At 42.1% G+C, this 17,549-nt stretch overlaps 1 protein-coding gene across 1 annotated transcript in view; it reads right to left on the reverse strand.

Moving 5' to 3' along the window:
* The window catches only part of PDCD11 (programmed cell death 11), an 86,419-nt gene that overhangs the window by 59,436 nt on the left and 9,434 nt on the right, over positions 1 to 17,549 (reverse strand). The window contains exons 6-14 of the mRNA XM_082268407.1: positions 16,174 to 16,355; positions 15,984 to 16,088; positions 14,469 to 14,675; positions 13,941 to 14,062; positions 12,922 to 12,982; positions 10,452 to 10,598; positions 7,982 to 8,233; positions 7,299 to 7,442; positions 7 to 201 (exon numbers count right to left, since the gene is read on the reverse strand). Coding sequence (XP_082124533.1) covers positions 7 to 201; positions 7,299 to 7,442; positions 7,982 to 8,233; positions 10,452 to 10,598; positions 12,922 to 12,982; positions 13,941 to 14,062; positions 14,469 to 14,675; positions 15,984 to 16,088; positions 16,174 to 16,355 — 1,415 coding nt within the window. The remainder of the gene's footprint in view (positions 1 to 6; positions 202 to 7,298; positions 7,443 to 7,981; positions 8,234 to 10,451; positions 10,599 to 12,921; positions 12,983 to 13,940; positions 14,063 to 14,468; positions 14,676 to 15,983; positions 16,089 to 16,173; positions 16,356 to 17,549) is intronic.

The raw sequence follows: 17,549 nt of genomic DNA on the forward strand, positions 1-17,549 counted from the left end.
GGATACTGTTTGTCCTTTGGAGGTGTTCAGGCACATCACTCGAGACAGCTCATCACCCTCTTTCAAACAGTGGAAGAGGAGCTCACAGTTTGCCACATGATCAGACAGATGAACTTTGGGAAGTACTGCAGGGCTCTCCTCAGGCAGAATGAATACATTCAGCTCTGCATCAGTCTTGCTTGCAATTCTCACATCTACTAACTGGTAGAAGAAAGGAAAATATTACATAAAGTTTTCCAAGACACATGTAAAGCAATTATGTCTACACAGCACACCTGCTAACGTCACTGAGAGATGAGTTAAAGTATACGTTTATCTTTCATAACATGTTACATCCATATTCAGGGTGCAAAATGTTATAAATGCACAGGCCCATGCGCGGTTTCCTTAATTCCCACGACACAAAATATCTTTATCTTTTGAGAATACACATACATACATAGTTACATATAGTTAGTGAGGTTGAAAAAAGACACCAGTCCATCCAGTTCAACCTATGATGTGTGTGTTTGCTGTTAACTGCACATTGTATACCCCTGTATGTTGTGGTCTTTAAGGTGCCCATCTAATAGTTTTTTCAAACTATCAATGCTCCCTGCTGATACCACTGTTTGCGGAATAGAATTCCACATCCTTATCGCTCTTACAGTGAAGAACCCCCTAAGTATTTTAAGGTTAAACCGCCTTTCCTCTAGTTTTAGTGAGTGGCCACGTGTCTTATTGTATTTCCTTTCTCTAAATAGGTTTTTCCATATGCTAGGGTTGCCAGTACAATATTTGTACATTGATATCATATCCCCCCTCAATCGTCTCTTCTCCAGAGAGAATAGGTTCAGTGCTTGTAGTCTTTCCTCATAGCTGATGTCCTCCATTCCCCTAATTATTTTTGTTGCCCTTCTCTGGACTCTTTCCAATTCCAGCATATCCTTCCTGAGGACCGGTGCTCAGAACTGGACAGCATACTCCAAATGTGGCCAGACCAGAGTCTTGTAGAGTGGGAGAATAATCTTTTTATTTCTGGAGTGAATCCCCTTTTTTATACATCCCAGTATTCTGTTGGCTTTGCTTGCAGCGGCTTGGCATTGCATGCCACTTCCAAGCCTGTTGTCTACCGGTACCCCCAGGTCCTTTTCCATCCTAGACTCACCCAGAGGTTCCCCCCCCCCCCTAGTGAGTAGCTTGATTCCTGGCACCCAGGTGCATAACAACATTTTTCAACATTAAACCTCATCTGCCATGTAGTTGCCCACCCCATTATTTTGTTCAGGTCCGCTTGTAAGGTTTCCACATCCTGCCCAAAAGATATTGGCCTGCTTAGTTTAGTATCATCCGCAAATACTGAGATTTTACTCGATATCCCCTCCTCTAGATCATTTTTGAATAAATTAAACAGGATTGGCCCCAGGACAGAACCCTGGGGGACCCCGCTTTCCACACCCGCCCAATCTGAGTACTACCCATTAATCACCACCCTTTGCAACCTCCCCTGGAGCCAGTTCTCTATTCAGGTACTCACCTTATGGTCCATACCTACCTTCCTTAGTTTGAACAGTAAGCGTTTGTAGGGAACGGTGTCAAAGGCCTTTGCGAAGTCCAGGTACACCACATCCACAGGCTTACCTTTATCTAGGTGGCAGCTCACTTCATTATAGAAAGTTAATAGATTGGCAAGAACGATTTTTCATGAATCCATGCTGATTACTACTAATAATACCGTTTTCATTACTTAAGTCTTGTATGTGGCCCCTAACATCCCCTCCAAAATCTTGCAGACAGTTGTGTCAGCCACATCACACTGCTTGGATCTGGTACTGCAACTACATATGAGAACACTGCGCCTAGACATTGAGAAGTGAGATCATCCCTAACCCCAGCATTTAGGACGTTGGATCGCTAGAACAGCGGCTTCGACCGGAGTAGACAATTGTTTTTCCATTCAACCAAAATATTTGTGTACAAGGCTTAAAGCGGAGTTCCACCCATTTTAATAACTTGGATTACACAGATGTATGTAATCCCCTTTAAAAACTACTTTTACCAATGGAAACTTTTTTTTTTGCTAGGAAATACCTTATTTTCTTCTTTATTCATCTTCTACTCACTTCCGGGTCCGGACGCCGATCACGTCATTCGGCGATTCGCAAGGGCTGCTGGGATGTATCTTATGGGATGAAATCTCGCATTATTACACAGGAGTCCTGAGCTGTACTCGTATGTATTGGATTGAGGCCGTGCTTCGCCCCCGCCTCCTCTCAGTGAGCTGTACTCGGATGTATTGGATTGAGTCTGTGCTCTGCCCCGCCTCCGCTCCGCCTCCTCTCAGTGAACGAGGACTGAAAGCATTATATCCTCACGGAGCTCACTGAGAGGAGCTAAAGTTACTAAAATGGGTGGAACTCCACTTTAAAGGAAAAAAAAAACTTTGCCTCAGTGTTCCAAAAATACAGGGAAGAAAAAGCCCCCTGGTGCGAGGTCAATAGTGGCTGTATTGCAGACTGGGAAGTGTAGTTTTCAATGTACTTGTGTTCATTAAAAGCCCAAATGGCATTTTTATATTTGCTATTGTGTGGATTTCAAAACCTTTTAACTAAGCAATAACAACTGTTATTTTCAGCAATGAGATCAAATAAGAGGTGAAAACAAGCCACTTGGCTGAAGACATGAAAATACATGTTCTAGCTTTGTAAATTAAGCCTAGGAATGAGTTTAACCACTTCAAGCCGACATACCCGTACGTCGGCTTGAAAAAGTGGTTGTCCTGGAGTGATGCTTGCAGCTTTTTTTTTTTTTTTTTTTTAAGAGCCAGCAGTTGGCTGATGATAACCAATATGGCTCAGCAGTCGCTCAGCCATTATCCCAACGAGCGGGAGGTGACTCCCCCCCCCCGCCCCCCCTTCCCATTGGGAGAGCAGAGCAACCAGCCGGCAAGTCCGCTGGCTGGTAAGAGTCCTGAAGGAAGTCAGATTCGACTTCGATCGGGTTTCCGATCAAGTAACCTGGAAGCAATGGCACTTCCGGTTTACTCGGCTGCCAACGGCACTGATTTGAAAAAAACTGACAGTATTCAAAAATGCAGATTTCGGCGTTTTGAATACTTTAAGTGCAGTGTAGGAGTTTAGGGTCTTTTATCCCTACATAAAAAAGTACTTGTCACTGCCTATTACTGTCACAAGGGATGTTTACATTCCATGTGATTGCAATAAAAAAGTGATCAGATTTATTTTATTTATTTTTTTTAATAAAAATAAAATAGGAAATAAAAAAAAAAAAAAAAAAAAAATTTAAAAAGCGCCCCCAAAGAAACACATACGCAAGTCATGCCCGTAAACAATGATGAAACCACACATGAGGCATCACAATGATCGCCAGAGCAAGAGCAATAATTCTAGCAAAAGACCTCCTCTAACTCTAAACTAGTAACCGCTAAAAATGTTTAAAGCGTTGTCTATGGAGATTTTTTAAGTACCATCGTTTTTCGCCATTCCACGAGTGTGCGCAATTTTTAACTGTAACATGTTAGGTATCTATTTACTCAGCGTGACATCTTTCCCAATATAAAAACAAAAAAAAAAAAAAAAATTAGTTTTTTTTTTTTTTTCAAACACCCTCAAGAGAGGACAAGTCCTCCAAATAGCAGCCTGCAAAACTTTGCAGCCAAAAGAAGGATACGCAGATGCCAACACATCCACTTTATAAAAGTTTGTGAATGTGTGTACTGATGACCAGGTGGCCGCCTTGCAAACCTGCACCACTGACGCCTGATGACAGAAGGCCCAGAAGGCACTAAGCGCCCGAGTAGAGTGCACCCTGACAGGGAAAGGAGGAACCTGACCTTTAATAGAATAAACCTGAACCAAACTCTCTCTGATCCATCTGGCAATGGTCGCAACAGAAGCAGCCAGCCTATGACATCCAAAACGACTCCGTAGCTGCCAGGTACACCCTTATTGCCCAAACCACATCCAGAGAATGCAAAGCAACTTCCTTAGAATGCTTAGGACACAGGGAAGGCAACATAATGTTTCCATTCAGATGAAAATCGGAGATGAACTATGGAAGGAACGACGGACATGGCCAAAGAACCACCTTATCCCTGCGAACCACTAGATAAGCAGAACGACAGGACAACGCTGCCAGTTCTGACACCCTGCGCGCAGAAGTAATAGCCATCAAAAAGACCACCTTCTGGGACAACGTAAGCAGGATATCTCCCGAATAATCTCAAAAGGGAGGTTTCTGAAGAACGGACCACACCAAATTGGGGTCCCACGGTGGCAATGGAGACCGCACCAGTGCAACCAAGTGTCTCACTCCCTGGAGAAAAGGTACGCACCAAGCAGTGTGTGGCCAATGGATGTTGAAAGAAAACTGCCAAGGCCGAGACCTGGCCCTTGATGGTACTCAAGGCCAGATGCTGCTCAACCCCTTGCTGGAGGAAAGCAAAGATCCGATTTACCGAAAAGGAGCGGGGGTGAACCCTTAGGGATTCACACCACGCAATGTACATCTTACAAGTACGATAGTAAATCTTCCTAGAAGTAGATTTTCTGGCTTTCAAAAGCATAGGAATTACTGACTCAGGCAAACCTCTATCTTTCAGCACCTGGTGTTCAACAGCCAAGCCGTCAAAGCCAGCAACTGTAAAGCAGGATAGAAGAAGAAGATCGGACCTGGGACAGCAGATATTCCCTGAGAGGAAGTCTCCAAGGAGTATCGGCGACCAGCCATACCAGATCAGCGTACCAAGACCAGTGAGCCAGTCTGGAGCCACTAGGATGACCAGAATCCCTTCTTCCACAATACTGCGCAGGAGGGATATGGGTGAGGTTGTCCCTTCATGGGGAGGAATTTTCATCCACAGGTCTGACACCCAACCAAGACTTCTTGGAACCTCCAGTGGGGGACAAAAAGGCAGGTCACCGTCTGCGACTCCTTATCTGTGGAAGAGTATTCTCCCCCCCCCTGTGAGGCCTTTGATGATGTCATCCAAGGAAGCTCCGAACAGGCGATCCCCCACGAATGGAAGATCGGACAAAGCCTTAGAAACCTGGTCCACAGACCAGCATTTCAGCCAGATAATGTGCCGCAGGACCACTGCTGAGGCAGACCGTCTAGAAATCAGGGGAGCGGCATCCAAAGAGACATCACAGACAAACTTTAGCCCTTGAACCAAATGATCCGCCAGCTACATAAAAGCAGGAGGGAGCTGTTTCTCCTCCAGGTTCCACCGTAAAATTTTGGTTAATTCAGTCATAGCTTGTGACACCAGGGTGATGGGAAACCCTGGCCTAAGGGTTGAACATATGGCAGGTCAGGGCCTCCGACATCCTATCAGCCAGATCTGAGAAGACCGGCGACTCTTCAACCACTGTTACAGTGGCTTTATTCAACCTGGAAACCGGGGAGTCCACTACAGGAGGTACCGTCCATATTTGATAGGGGGCACAGGCTGCAATAGACCACCGAGACAGGGGAGAATGCGAACTGTGAGAGAGGGGAGCCTGGGGGTCCGACCATCCCAGGGGTAGATGGGGGAAAACGACTTATCGCACCAGAAACAGGGTGGGCACCGCTCCGGACAGGAACCTGCTCTGCTGCGACTCAGGCCGAAGCCAGTTCGTATGCACCCTCGTGAGACGTTTTACCTCGCAGGCCAGCCCCGTCCAGTGGGGCTGTGTTGCGCTGGCCGGACTGGGGGGACCCTAAGGATCTAAAATATCCAGGGCCTCGCCCAGTCCGGCACTTGATTGTTGATTCTCACAGGAACAAAATAGAAAAAAAAAAAAAAAAAGAATAAAAAATTTCCAGGACCAGAGATCCCAGCAAGGAACTAGGTCCTTACTTCTGACTAGGCAGAAAAAAAAGCTAAATACCTATAGCAGGAAGTGGGAGTATTCCTAGGTGTAATAGGTGTGCTCAAGCTTTTTTCTCTGCCTAGTATCCTACTCCTGTAGGGGGCAGTACAACCCTACGGTCATGAAGATGAAGAGCTTTGTCCGTCAATGAAAAAAAGAGAAATTGCGTTTGAAAGACTGCTGCGCAAATACTGTGTGACAAAATATTGCAAATCTCCGTTTTATTCTCCAGAGTCTTTGCTAAAAATATTATATAATGTTTGGGGGTTCTAAGTAATTTTCTAAAAAAAATACGTATTTTAACTTGTAAACAACATGTGTCAGAAACGGGCTTGGTCCTTAAGTGGTTATATAAATCATATCCGAGTGCGGCTCAGCAAAAAAGGTCTACATTATAAACTACCCTACAAGCTAACTCCCTAACCATTTTTTTTGCTCTTCAGCACTGTGCTTCTTTAAATTGGCAATTGCGTTGTCATGCAACACTGTACCCAAACAAATAGAGCTTTCTTTGGTGCCATCTGATCACCACGTTTTTTTTTTAAATTTTTGCAATCTAAAATGAAAAAAAAAAAAGACTGAAAATGACGAACAATGTTGTTTACTACGTTCTGTTATAAAACATATTCAATAAAATTACATTTCTTCATAAGTTCAGGCCAAAATGTATTTTGCTACATGCCTTTGGTTAAAAAAAAAAAAGACACCCCAATAAGTGTATATTAATCAGTATGTGTGGAAATGAATCAATCCTGATATACTGCCAGCCTATCAAATTTCTTGTGGCTCTTCAAATGGAAAGTAAAAAATTCCCCCCTGAATGATCCTTTTTTTGGAAAGTAGGCAGATTGAGGCATTCTATTTTCTTTTTTAATATTTTGTTACTATTTTTTTTACATATGTTCATCAGAGTAGTTCAGTGTCACCATAGTAGCACTGTACTACTCTTGAAGGGGATAGGGGGGATTAGATTTATACTTTGATTTCTGTTACAATGATAATTGTAAAAGCAATGTTTTCAACTGTCATGAATGGATTACATTCACAAGAGCTGTGATTACTAGCGATCTGCGATTGGCTACATGTTACAAGGTGCTGGGATTGGTCCAGGTACCATGTGATAGCTGTGGGCCAATCACAGCATCACTCTGCAGGAAACACAGCTGCTATGAATAAGTCTTATTCATAACAGTTTTAATGACATTGAAATGGGAGGCTGGGTACCAGGATCCGCAATCCTCTTTGTCCAGTGGACACAGCAGTTGCGGAAGCGGCATGCTGCGCACCCCTATCCCAAAACAGGCTTGATGATGGATCTGTACAGTACACGATCCAGACTGCCCGTGCAAGCTGCCTGTGGGTAAGGTTCATGGAAAGGATAGTCATAAGTGAAAAGCCCCAGAATTTAGGCTACGCAACTCATTAGTCACTTCTCTAGCATACCTTTCCAGGTTCCAGACAGTGTGAATGCGTTCTTTTTTCTCTATTCTGTTCCGGTTTTCCATTTTTCTTTTCTTCAATCATCTTGAAGGACAGCAGCAATGTCTCCTTCTCAGGGTTACACTCCAGCACCCTTACCTTAATCACCTACATGAATGATAACAGATATTTAAAAACTGGACTATTTTGTAACACCCTGCTCATATTACACAGTGAAAAAAAGTAAAAAAAAATGTAAATTAGAGTATATAAAAAACGATGACATTCGTGCATCTCTGCACGATGTGCGTTAAAACAAGCTTAAGATACCAATAGTGTCTGATGAGCAACATATGGCTGTGTGTTCCCACAATAATATCTCTCTGGAAAACCCACTGACAAATATGTCTGTAGTTTGTATTTGCATTTGTTATAGCAGAAATGCATCGTGTTAAGGTTAACATAAAAAGAAAAAAAAAAACCAAAAACACCCAAACGCCATTAAAATGCTATTTCAACAAAGGAGTTTGAATGAAGCCTTCAAGCAAGTTAATGTCACTCAAAAAAAAAATAATAATAAAAATAATATAATAAGATACCTCCATACTAGGTGATAGGATAATGCAGATGAAGATGCTACACAAATACCATGATAATTATTACCGGTCTATGGATTCTATGGTGATAAATCCACAATGGTATCTTACCTGTCCCTTATAAAAGGCCTCTTCTATTACTGGGATATAATGAGTGCTTAACTCTCGAGCTGGTGCAAGTCCATGGACATCATTATAGAATTTAACAATGCATCCAAAATCTTTCACTGCCCAGATAAAGCCATGAGTGATCATGCCGGGTTTTGCATCATGGAAACTGGCAATTATTGGCAATTTTGAATTGATCATGGTTTTCTTTCGGGTAAGAATAAGCTTTTTGGCTGATGGATTCACATTTAGAACCTAAAATTGTAATTTAAAAAAGACAAAATAAACATGTTAGTAGTACATTTTGGCAGTGTCAATACCATTATATAGAAAAGTGGTTGTCCACTGATGAGTTACAGGAGACCTCATCCGCAGCCCCTAAAATAAACCAACAGGCCACACATAATTTTCAATATATGTGAAGCTACAGTCAGACTGCAAAATTAGGGACATGTTAACAGCTGTAGTTCAAGACTATAGATATGCTGTGGGAGACTGAAAACACATTGCATGAAATCACAGCCCCTTTACAAAGATCTGTAAACACTGCTGAATGATGGAATTCAACAGGGCAAGTAGGGGCACAGGTTGGGCACCAGGGATTTCAAACGAACAGAATCACCTGAAAGCCAGTGATGTACTAGGTGGACCCTGCAGGACGCAAGTTTAGAGAGAAGTGCATGATTTTACAATAAAAAAAAAAAAAACACACAACCATACATACTTCCCTTTGTAGGTGCAGCATCAATACGATGCTGCAGCTGTCACCCGTCACCTCTAAGGCCAAAAACTGAACAATCACATAACCGTTGATCGCTCAGTTCACATTCTTCACTGAGTAGAGAGCGGTGACTGTCAGTCACCAGCACTCATTGGAGCACTGGGCTGTGGAGGAGGCAGTAGGAGCAAGGCTGAGCCAGCTGCCAGCTGAAATGGTGCCGACATCAGCTGACAGCGGGCTTTAGCCCACTGTCAGCTATACCTGGGTCACAGCAGTGCAGAAATAAGTGCACTCCTCTGACCCATATGAGAAGTATGGCAAACATGCTTTGGCCATACTTCTCCTTTAACTGCCTAAAGACCAGCGGCCGCAGATATACTGCGGCAGGCTGGCCCTCCTGAGCAAACCGCTGCTCACAGAAGTGGGTCTGGGGCACGCGACTGCGGGCACCACTCTCTAGCCCTGCAGTTAAGCAAAGGGTCTGGCGGCTGCGATGGCCGCTGGGAGCCCAGCAACAGCTGCAGGGACTGACAGATGGCGTTATGTCGTTATAAACACGGCACATCGCTCATCTGTCACTGATTGAAACAGGTCTCCTGTTTTTCTGTTATTTCTGAACACAGGAGCCCTTTTTCCATCCACCAAGTCGGGCCCCCACACAGTTAGAATCACCCCCTAGGTACATATTTAACCCTTTGATTGCCCCTGGTGTTAACCCCTTCCCTGCCAGTGTCATTAGTACAGTAACCGTGCATATTTTTAGCACCGATTACTGTAGTAATGTCACTGCAAAAGTGTCAAAAATGTCAGTTAGGGGTCCGATCTGTCTGCCGCAATGTCACAGTCCCGCTAAAAATCGCAGATCGCCGCCATTACTAGTAAAAAATAAATTTTTTTTTTAAAAAATGACCTAAATCTTTCCCCTAGTTTGTAGGCACGATAACGTTTGCGCAAACCAATCAAAATACACTTATTGGGATTTTTTTACCAAAAATATAAGGCAAAATACAAATTGGCCTAAATTGATGGAAAAAAAAAATTAGATTTTTAAATTTATTTTATTGGGAATGTTGTTATATAGCAGAAAGTGAAAAATATTGTTTTTTTTTCAAAGTTGTAGCTCTTTTTTTGTTTATAGAGCGTAATAAAAAAAAAAAAAAAAAAAAAAAAAAAAAAAAACGCAGGAGGTGATCAAATACCACCAAAAGAAAGCCCGTTTGTGGGGGAAAAAAAAAAAAAAAAAGTCGTCAATTTTATTTGGGTACAGCGTCGCATGACCGCGCAGTTGTCAGTTAAGGTAACACAGTGCCATATCGCAAAATATGACCTGGTCATTAAGAGGGCAAATCCTTCCGGTCCAGAAGTGGTTAAACCCACAAAGCACAGTCCAGCAATATCACCCCCTTTACAGCTGTAGCTTCTGGAACCCACTGCAAGTCTGACTAATGATGACATCCCCCGCCAGTGATCACAGACATGCAGAGTGTAACAGGTTCTTTACAATGTTATTAGCTGCAGGCATTAGGGGCATTTTAGCCCAATGTGAACATTTTGCTACACTGCAATTTGCAAAAAATATTTTTCTTTGCCATTTAACCTAAAATTAACGCGGACTAATTTTTTCTCTGCCTTTCTGGACTTTTGTTTTCTTTCCCTGTGTGGTTTTAAAGAGCCAATCAAGGCTGAAGTGGTGAACTTGGCTCTTATTCGTCCGTAAATAAAACTAGCAATAGAAAGAGAAAATTTCCTTACTCTGCATTTGATCTTTTTTCCAGGAGTATACCTCTTCTCAGGATGGTTCAAGGTGATATCTGCCATGTGGAGATTTGGTACGAGACCACTCATGCGTTGGGTGATATTCACCATTATTCCTTCAGTAGCAATCTTGTCAACAGTTCCCTGTGCAATAATACATGCATTGTTCATTAAGTTTTAAGCAAGAATTTATCATAAAGGCACTGTATGGACTGACGAACCAGCATTACAGTGCAGACAAAGAATGTCTTCAGTAGCTACCTCAGGGAAGCAGACCGAGTAAAAACAACAAGTTTGGTTTTATCAATAAAAATATAGCAGTAACAAATAGACTTATGCAATAATTCGATTTTTTAGCAATAAAGCGTCAACATTTAGAATCGTATTGCTGTACACATTGTATTTGTTATTTTTCACCTACTTCTATTAATCTGTACAATGTTAAATTTTGTAAAATTATTTTAAGAATTCCACACATATACTACCTTGAATTCTGTGACACATATTTACTATGCCCTGTGTGTAAGCACTGCTTTGTCACGTTTTACAGAGCCTACCTTCTGAACTACTGAGAGGAGGAGTTTCAGAAGGAAGAGTCAGTATAGGAATCACTGCTTGCAGGCAGCAAGGTACCATAGGACATGTAGTCCTTAGAAATCTATTGTAAATCAAAAAGGAATGAGCAGAGGAGACGCTCCAAAATATGCAGAGAATCCTGGAATTTTTTGTAAGAGATGGCCAGCACAGGCAGCACTCAACACGAAAGGAGATTTTTCTAAGCTTCTACAGAATTGTCAAAAATAACCATCGTTTGTATTGCTGTTACAATGATTAGGTTATAAAATTAAAGCAGAGTTCCGGCCACAAAAAAAAAAATTTTCAATAAAACATACCCCCGGGACAGTCAGGGCTAGTACATTCCACAATGGCTAGCCTCTGATCTGTCCCGGTTCGCACTTACCTGCAAGAAGAAATACTCACTTTTAAAATTTCTTCTCCAGTGTTGCCATCTCTGTTGTGGGCAGCTGAAGCCAGCGCGATCCTCTTCTGTGTCCTCTTCCGTGTCTTCTTCTCCCAGAATGCGCCTTCATCGCCCCTCTCGTCACTTCCGGTGTGGCGCCGCATTCCTCCACAGCTTCTGAGCATGCCCAGCTGTTTAGCAAGGAATGCGGCGTCGCACAGGAAGTGACGAGCGGGGCCGGTGCCGTCGCATTGATTCCTGGGAGCGATGACGTTTAGCGCCCAGGAATCATTGCAAACCGGAAGTGACAGCGTGGGCCGCGGCCGCCGAAGGAAAGAAGTGGAAGACAGGTGAGTATTTCTTTCCACAATTACAAGTAAAAAAAAAAAAAAATCCTAACTATCCATTTCTGTTTCAGGTGAGGAAAAGCAAGCGGATGGCCACAAAATCGGTTATGTCGATTTTGTGGCCGGAACTCCGCTTTAAAGTGCATGTTGTAACTATATCCTTTTACCTAGGCAGAGCAAAGTTTTCCCAACTTTTCTCAAGACTACAACACAAAATGGACCTGGAAAAAGACCTAGTCTGTAAAAAAAAAAAAAAAAAAATCTTAAAAAGAGAATTGTGGACGCTATGCCCCAAGCTATGCACTCCAGCAAATAGAACAGTAATAAGCAGAGCAACAACATCACCAAATCTCATGCCAAACCTCCCAAGACTAGCAGCCAGAGGCATAGTAGCTTAGAACTTATACTGCAGTTATACAGAAATTAGGCTACAAAACAGGGGTGCTGGGCACAGTCTCATGTCAGGTGCATTGCTATCTCAGTACTGACATTTCTTTATTAGAAGATTGAAGTGGTTGTAAAGGCTCAAGGTTTTTCACTCTAATGCATTCTATGCATTAGGGTGAAAAGCCTTCTATGCTGCAGCTTTCCCCCAGACCTCCCCTTTTACTTACCGGAGCTTGATCCGATCCAACGGTGTGCACGAGCGCAGCGGCTCCAGCTGCTGTCTCTCGTCTCATTGGACAGATTGATAGCAGCGGGAGCTGTTGGCTACGGTCAATTAAAACCTTTGATACGGGAGCGGGGTGGCGCAGGGTAGAGTCCCACTCTGTGTCAATAGGTGCAGCAGCAGGAATTGGGAGTGAGCCCAGACGGTTGCGCCCATGGAAAGCGACTTTCCGTGGGGGCACCCGATAAGGAGGAGGGGCTTGGATCGCCTGTAGTACACCCCAGAAGAAGATCAGGGGCTTCTCTGTGCAAAGATTCCAAATGGAAATACATTTTGGCATCATGTTGCCAATTTCCATCATGATTTTCTTTGATGTGCAGGGTTCTTACTTTAAAAAGAGTACTTCCTCACAGTTAATACTCTTTAAGGAGAACAATATGAAACAGTAATCCATTTGAATTTGTTTACTCTGTTGTACGGCAGATATACAATTACAAATAAAATTATACTGTAGGGCTCAATGTAAGGGAGCACAAGTACTGTTTTCACCTCTAGAAGTTGTCCAGCCTGTATATCCTCATGCTTCCAAAAAGTTTCTTCAATGACTGTCCTGGAAATAAAAGAAAAAAGGAAGAAAATCCAAGATAAAAAGTTGATTTTTGAATCAGAAAACAGTCCTTCTAGAGTAAATGAACTAACTGCTGGATATCAGTTGTGTACTAAATCACGCTTTAAGGCCTCCTGACACCCTGACATGCCAAAAGTGTGTGTGTGTGTGTGTGTGTGTGTGTGTGTGTGTGAGGAGGAGGAGGAGGAGGAGGAGGAGGAGGAGGAGGAGGAGGTTGAGCTGCAAGCTGTAACAGCCTGGGTGCACACATTAGTGATGCCGGCGCCATGGGGAGAAGAGGGAGAGAACAGAGGTTCCCGCCGGTCGCATCGCTGGATAAAGGGACAGATGAATGTGTGTGTGTGTTTATTAAAAGTCAGCAGCTACACTTTTTGTAGCTGCTTAATTGTGATAAACACAAAAATAGATGGAACTCCGCTTCAACTCAGGCCTTCCCATTTAGCACAGTCATTACAAAAGGGGGCTTCTCTCTTCTGCTTGCATTTTTTTTTTTTTAAAGATTTTATTGCTATATGTAAACAAGATACATTGAACAATATGCTTATCACAAATCTGGATACAAAGAAAACGCATCTCACCAGAAGTCATACACATTAGACAGTAACACTTCTGCTTGCATGTTATTATTCTGCACATCCTGACAATCTGACAAGAAGATTTAACCTGGGGATTACTTGAGAAATGCATGCATCATGTGAATGATTCAGATAAACTATAACCACCCTGAGGGAAAGGGAATGTCAGATCCAGTGGCTTCAATAGTTCAAGATCCTAAAGCTGTGGATCAATTTGACAGCCAGACAACAAGCATTATCTAAAGAGAAACCAATGGCAACCTCTGTATTTCTTAGCACAGGTTTAGCTATCAAATTTTCTTAAGCTGGTCTGTTAAAAGACAGCTTCACCTAAGACATCCAATGAAAAATGTGAACCAACTTACTCCTTTAATGAAAGTAGAATGGTCTCCTCCATGGGGCTAAACCCCACCACCCGTCCAGTATGGACAGTCCCTTCTTTATATCTATTCAGATCACTTGACGCCTTGGAAATGAGGTGGAATTTCTGAAAAGTAAAAACATTTGAGCTTTAGGACAAAGGGTGTACTTTATCAACTCCAACTAAAGCAATGCATATGGTTTTGGATGGAGCAGGGAACATGTTTCCGGTATAGGTTGCCCTTTGTGTCCCTACTGAGGAGATTTCCACTCACTTTTAGAAAGGGCAGGAAATGATAGTGAAAATCTTTAAAGGGGACACAAAAACACAACAGACTGCATAAAAGTATATTCCAAAAGTCCTTCGTGTGTTAACCTGCTCTTCTAGAGAGTTTATCAGGTGTAATTTTTTGCTGATATAAAATATATTACACAAAAGATATTTATGCAATAGTTTTAAACTGCAAACTGCATCTTATTGCAAAATAAATCTACATTTTTTTTCTCCTTCCCCCCCCCCCTCCCCAACTTACAAGAGCAAACGCCATTGTTTCCCCATCCAGCTCAAACATTGCTCCCGCATTCTTATACAGTGCCTTCACTGTACACCTCTCATGAATCGTGCCAATCCAGTTACTGGACAGTTGTTTTATCAGCTTCCCGGGTTGAAGGAAGGTCTTGCGTAAGGTCAGGCGTATAGTCTTGGAAGATTTATCAATCCACAGGATGCAAGCTTTAACCTGGATAAGATTAACAGACAGATTATAAAAATTTTAACTATAATTTTTTTTTTTTTTTTTTAAATGCTAGAAAATCATCAGGTCTTTCAACAAACCTTTACACCCCAAGGCTGGATTCACAAATTTGCATGTTTGTGCATTTTTACCGGATGTAAATTTTCCCTTTGAAAATCAGGGCAAAACACATTAAAAGCATATCATGCGAGTAACTTGAATTTTAAACACTTGGGACATATGTCATGGAGTGCATCGACATTCATTTTGCTTACTTTTCATTTACTCTTAGTGGAAGATGCACAAGACAAAAAATGCAATGGTGTGAATTCAACCTTAAAAAAAAAAAAAAAAAAAAGAAGAAGAAGAAGAAAAAAAAGAAGTGCAAGATTGCAATGAGCTGAAAGAATGCAAAGTGGCAATCGGCAAAGCATTTACTTGATTTACCTTTTCAAAATGACTGAGGACTGCAGACGCAGTCTGTGCTGAAACTGCATTAACTTATCTTTAATGTCTCCCTAGGATTTTAAAATGCCCTTCAAAGCTTTACAAAATGTGCAAAAAGCATGCAAAAATTAAGGTACATATAATAATTAGGATTTCTTCACCGCATGTGCTAGTGATTATACTGCTAACAATTACAATCAATATGATTAATTAAATTACTCATTAAAAAAGGCCATAGGTAAACGATAAATATAAATACATTTTAAAAACCACTGTGCAATAGTGTTTATATTAAAAACATATAAGTTAATAAAGTGTAGCATGCCTTCCACAAAGTCGGAAAGGGAATGTGCATTGTGACATTTACAAGCAATGAATCTGCATACCACAGAAATAAAGCACCCTGAGGTAAGTATTACCTGAGAAGCACAATACCTACCTCTGAATGTCAGGTGCTTCATTTCTGTAATATGCAGACTCTCTGTGCACCGTGATGTCCACAAGCATTCACTTTCTGACTTTGTGGAAGACATGTTGCACTTACATTAAAATGTTACATTAAAAATGTATGAACTTTATTTTAATAAGTTTTGAGATGAACACTTATTTATAGCATAGTAATTTTAGTAATATATTTAAAATATCCCTGTGGTCTTTTTATGTGACATTTGATTTATCATAATGATTGTATTTATTAGCAGTATGATCACCACCACAAGTTAGATTTGATTCTTTTACCTTGGAAATGCATCTTTGTACGATTTACAGAATAAGGTTGGGAGCTTTTCTTTACCAAGTGTTTGAAGTGACATCCATTTTCATGCCATGCAACACTTCTTTCATTCTTTCAACTCACTGGATACTTACCACCTGATCTCTTTGGTACAAATTTGCTTTAGGTTCCATATGCAAGAAATCCACTACTCCAGTGTAGGATGACAAGAAGGATACAGCGATGTGGTCATAGAAGATCTGTAATCAGAAGGGACAATTGTTACCTTCACTGTAGAAAACACAAAACTCATCTGTGACAACCAATCAGGTCTGTGAATCCTACCTTCTGAACCTCAGCTTTTACCACTAAACCTGGTAGGAGGTTATTCATAGTCCACTTCTGTTCATCTGTGGCAATGGCTGCAGCCACATCAGACTGGCTGACTGACAGACGTAAAATTCTTCCTTCATTCTTCACCTCTTCAATCACACAGTCCAGATATTGCCCCACTCTCAGTTCAGGTCCTGTAGGCATAAAAAGAGCAACTCAATAAGAAAATAATCACATATATGAGCTAATGAGACATGCAAATGCAGTGTAGTAACTAAAAACAAAAAAAACAGAAATTATTTTTTTTAAATTTTAAATTGCTTAGGGTGGGTTACAGCGTTATTATAGGTGTGCAATGAGTCTACTTCATAGCAATGTTTTTAAAAACTATAACCAATGAGAGCTAATACACCATCACATGGCTAAAAATAGTATTACAACATGTAAAAATGTGTTACAGCTTAGAAAGTCAAGCCAATTATATTCTTCAATTATAAAATTTAAAATTAAGTCCCGATTACTTCAGGCTGGTATAGCTATGTAACTATTAAAAATAAGTGCCTATACCATTTAAAATTCAGTAAGGCACGGTCTCATCCTGCTCTACACAGCCTCAGTTGTCCTGGATTCTCACCACTGTGCCGATAATCGGCAAGTCACTAGAGGCCGACCAGCTGACAGCCTTAAGATATACTGCTGCTGAGGGGGGGGGGGGGGGGGCAGGAATGACAGTCTGTGCCCAGGTAACACAGATTAGGGAGGGAGAAAAGAAAAGCTAGAGAGGAGGTGACAGGACAAACTCTGCTACCAGGGAGGCACAAAAGAGTTAAACTTGCAAGGATAGTCTCTTTTCTCCCTGATTTTTTATGCTTTTATTCTCAGCTACAACACTATGCGCCTGACCACTGTCAGTTACGGTCACATGTTCATTGCAGAAAGTAACAGTATTTACGACTAAGGAACGGGGGAGAGGTTTCAGTAAGGAAGTGACTGCTCTGGGCTTCGACAAAATGTCAGCCTCCAGGAAGAAGAAACAGGAGCAATCCTGGAGGCAATTTAACCACTTGCCGACTGCCGCACGACTATTTACGTTGGCAGTCAGCCCCTCACAGGCAAAGCGACGTAGGGCTACGTCGCTAGCTTGTAAGGGTTTTGGGAGGGAGGGAGCGAGCGCGCGTGCACCGCCGGATGCGCGCTCCCGCTCAGTCACGGACCCCCCCCGAACACGTGTGCCCGGCGGACCCGATGTCCGTCGGGCACTCGCGATCATCCGTGACAGCGGGAGAAAGGCAGGCGGCTAATGTAAACAAAGCCACCTGTCAGTCTCCCCTGTGTAAGAATGGTGATCAAACGGTTCTACTATGTAGGAACGTTGATCACTGTTCTTA

Source organism: Pelophylax lessonae (assembly GCF_965119305.1).
Source record: "Pelophylax lessonae genome assembly, chromosome: 9".
NCBI classification, from domain to species: Eukaryota; Metazoa; Chordata; class Amphibia; order Anura; family Ranidae; genus Pelophylax; species Pelophylax lessonae.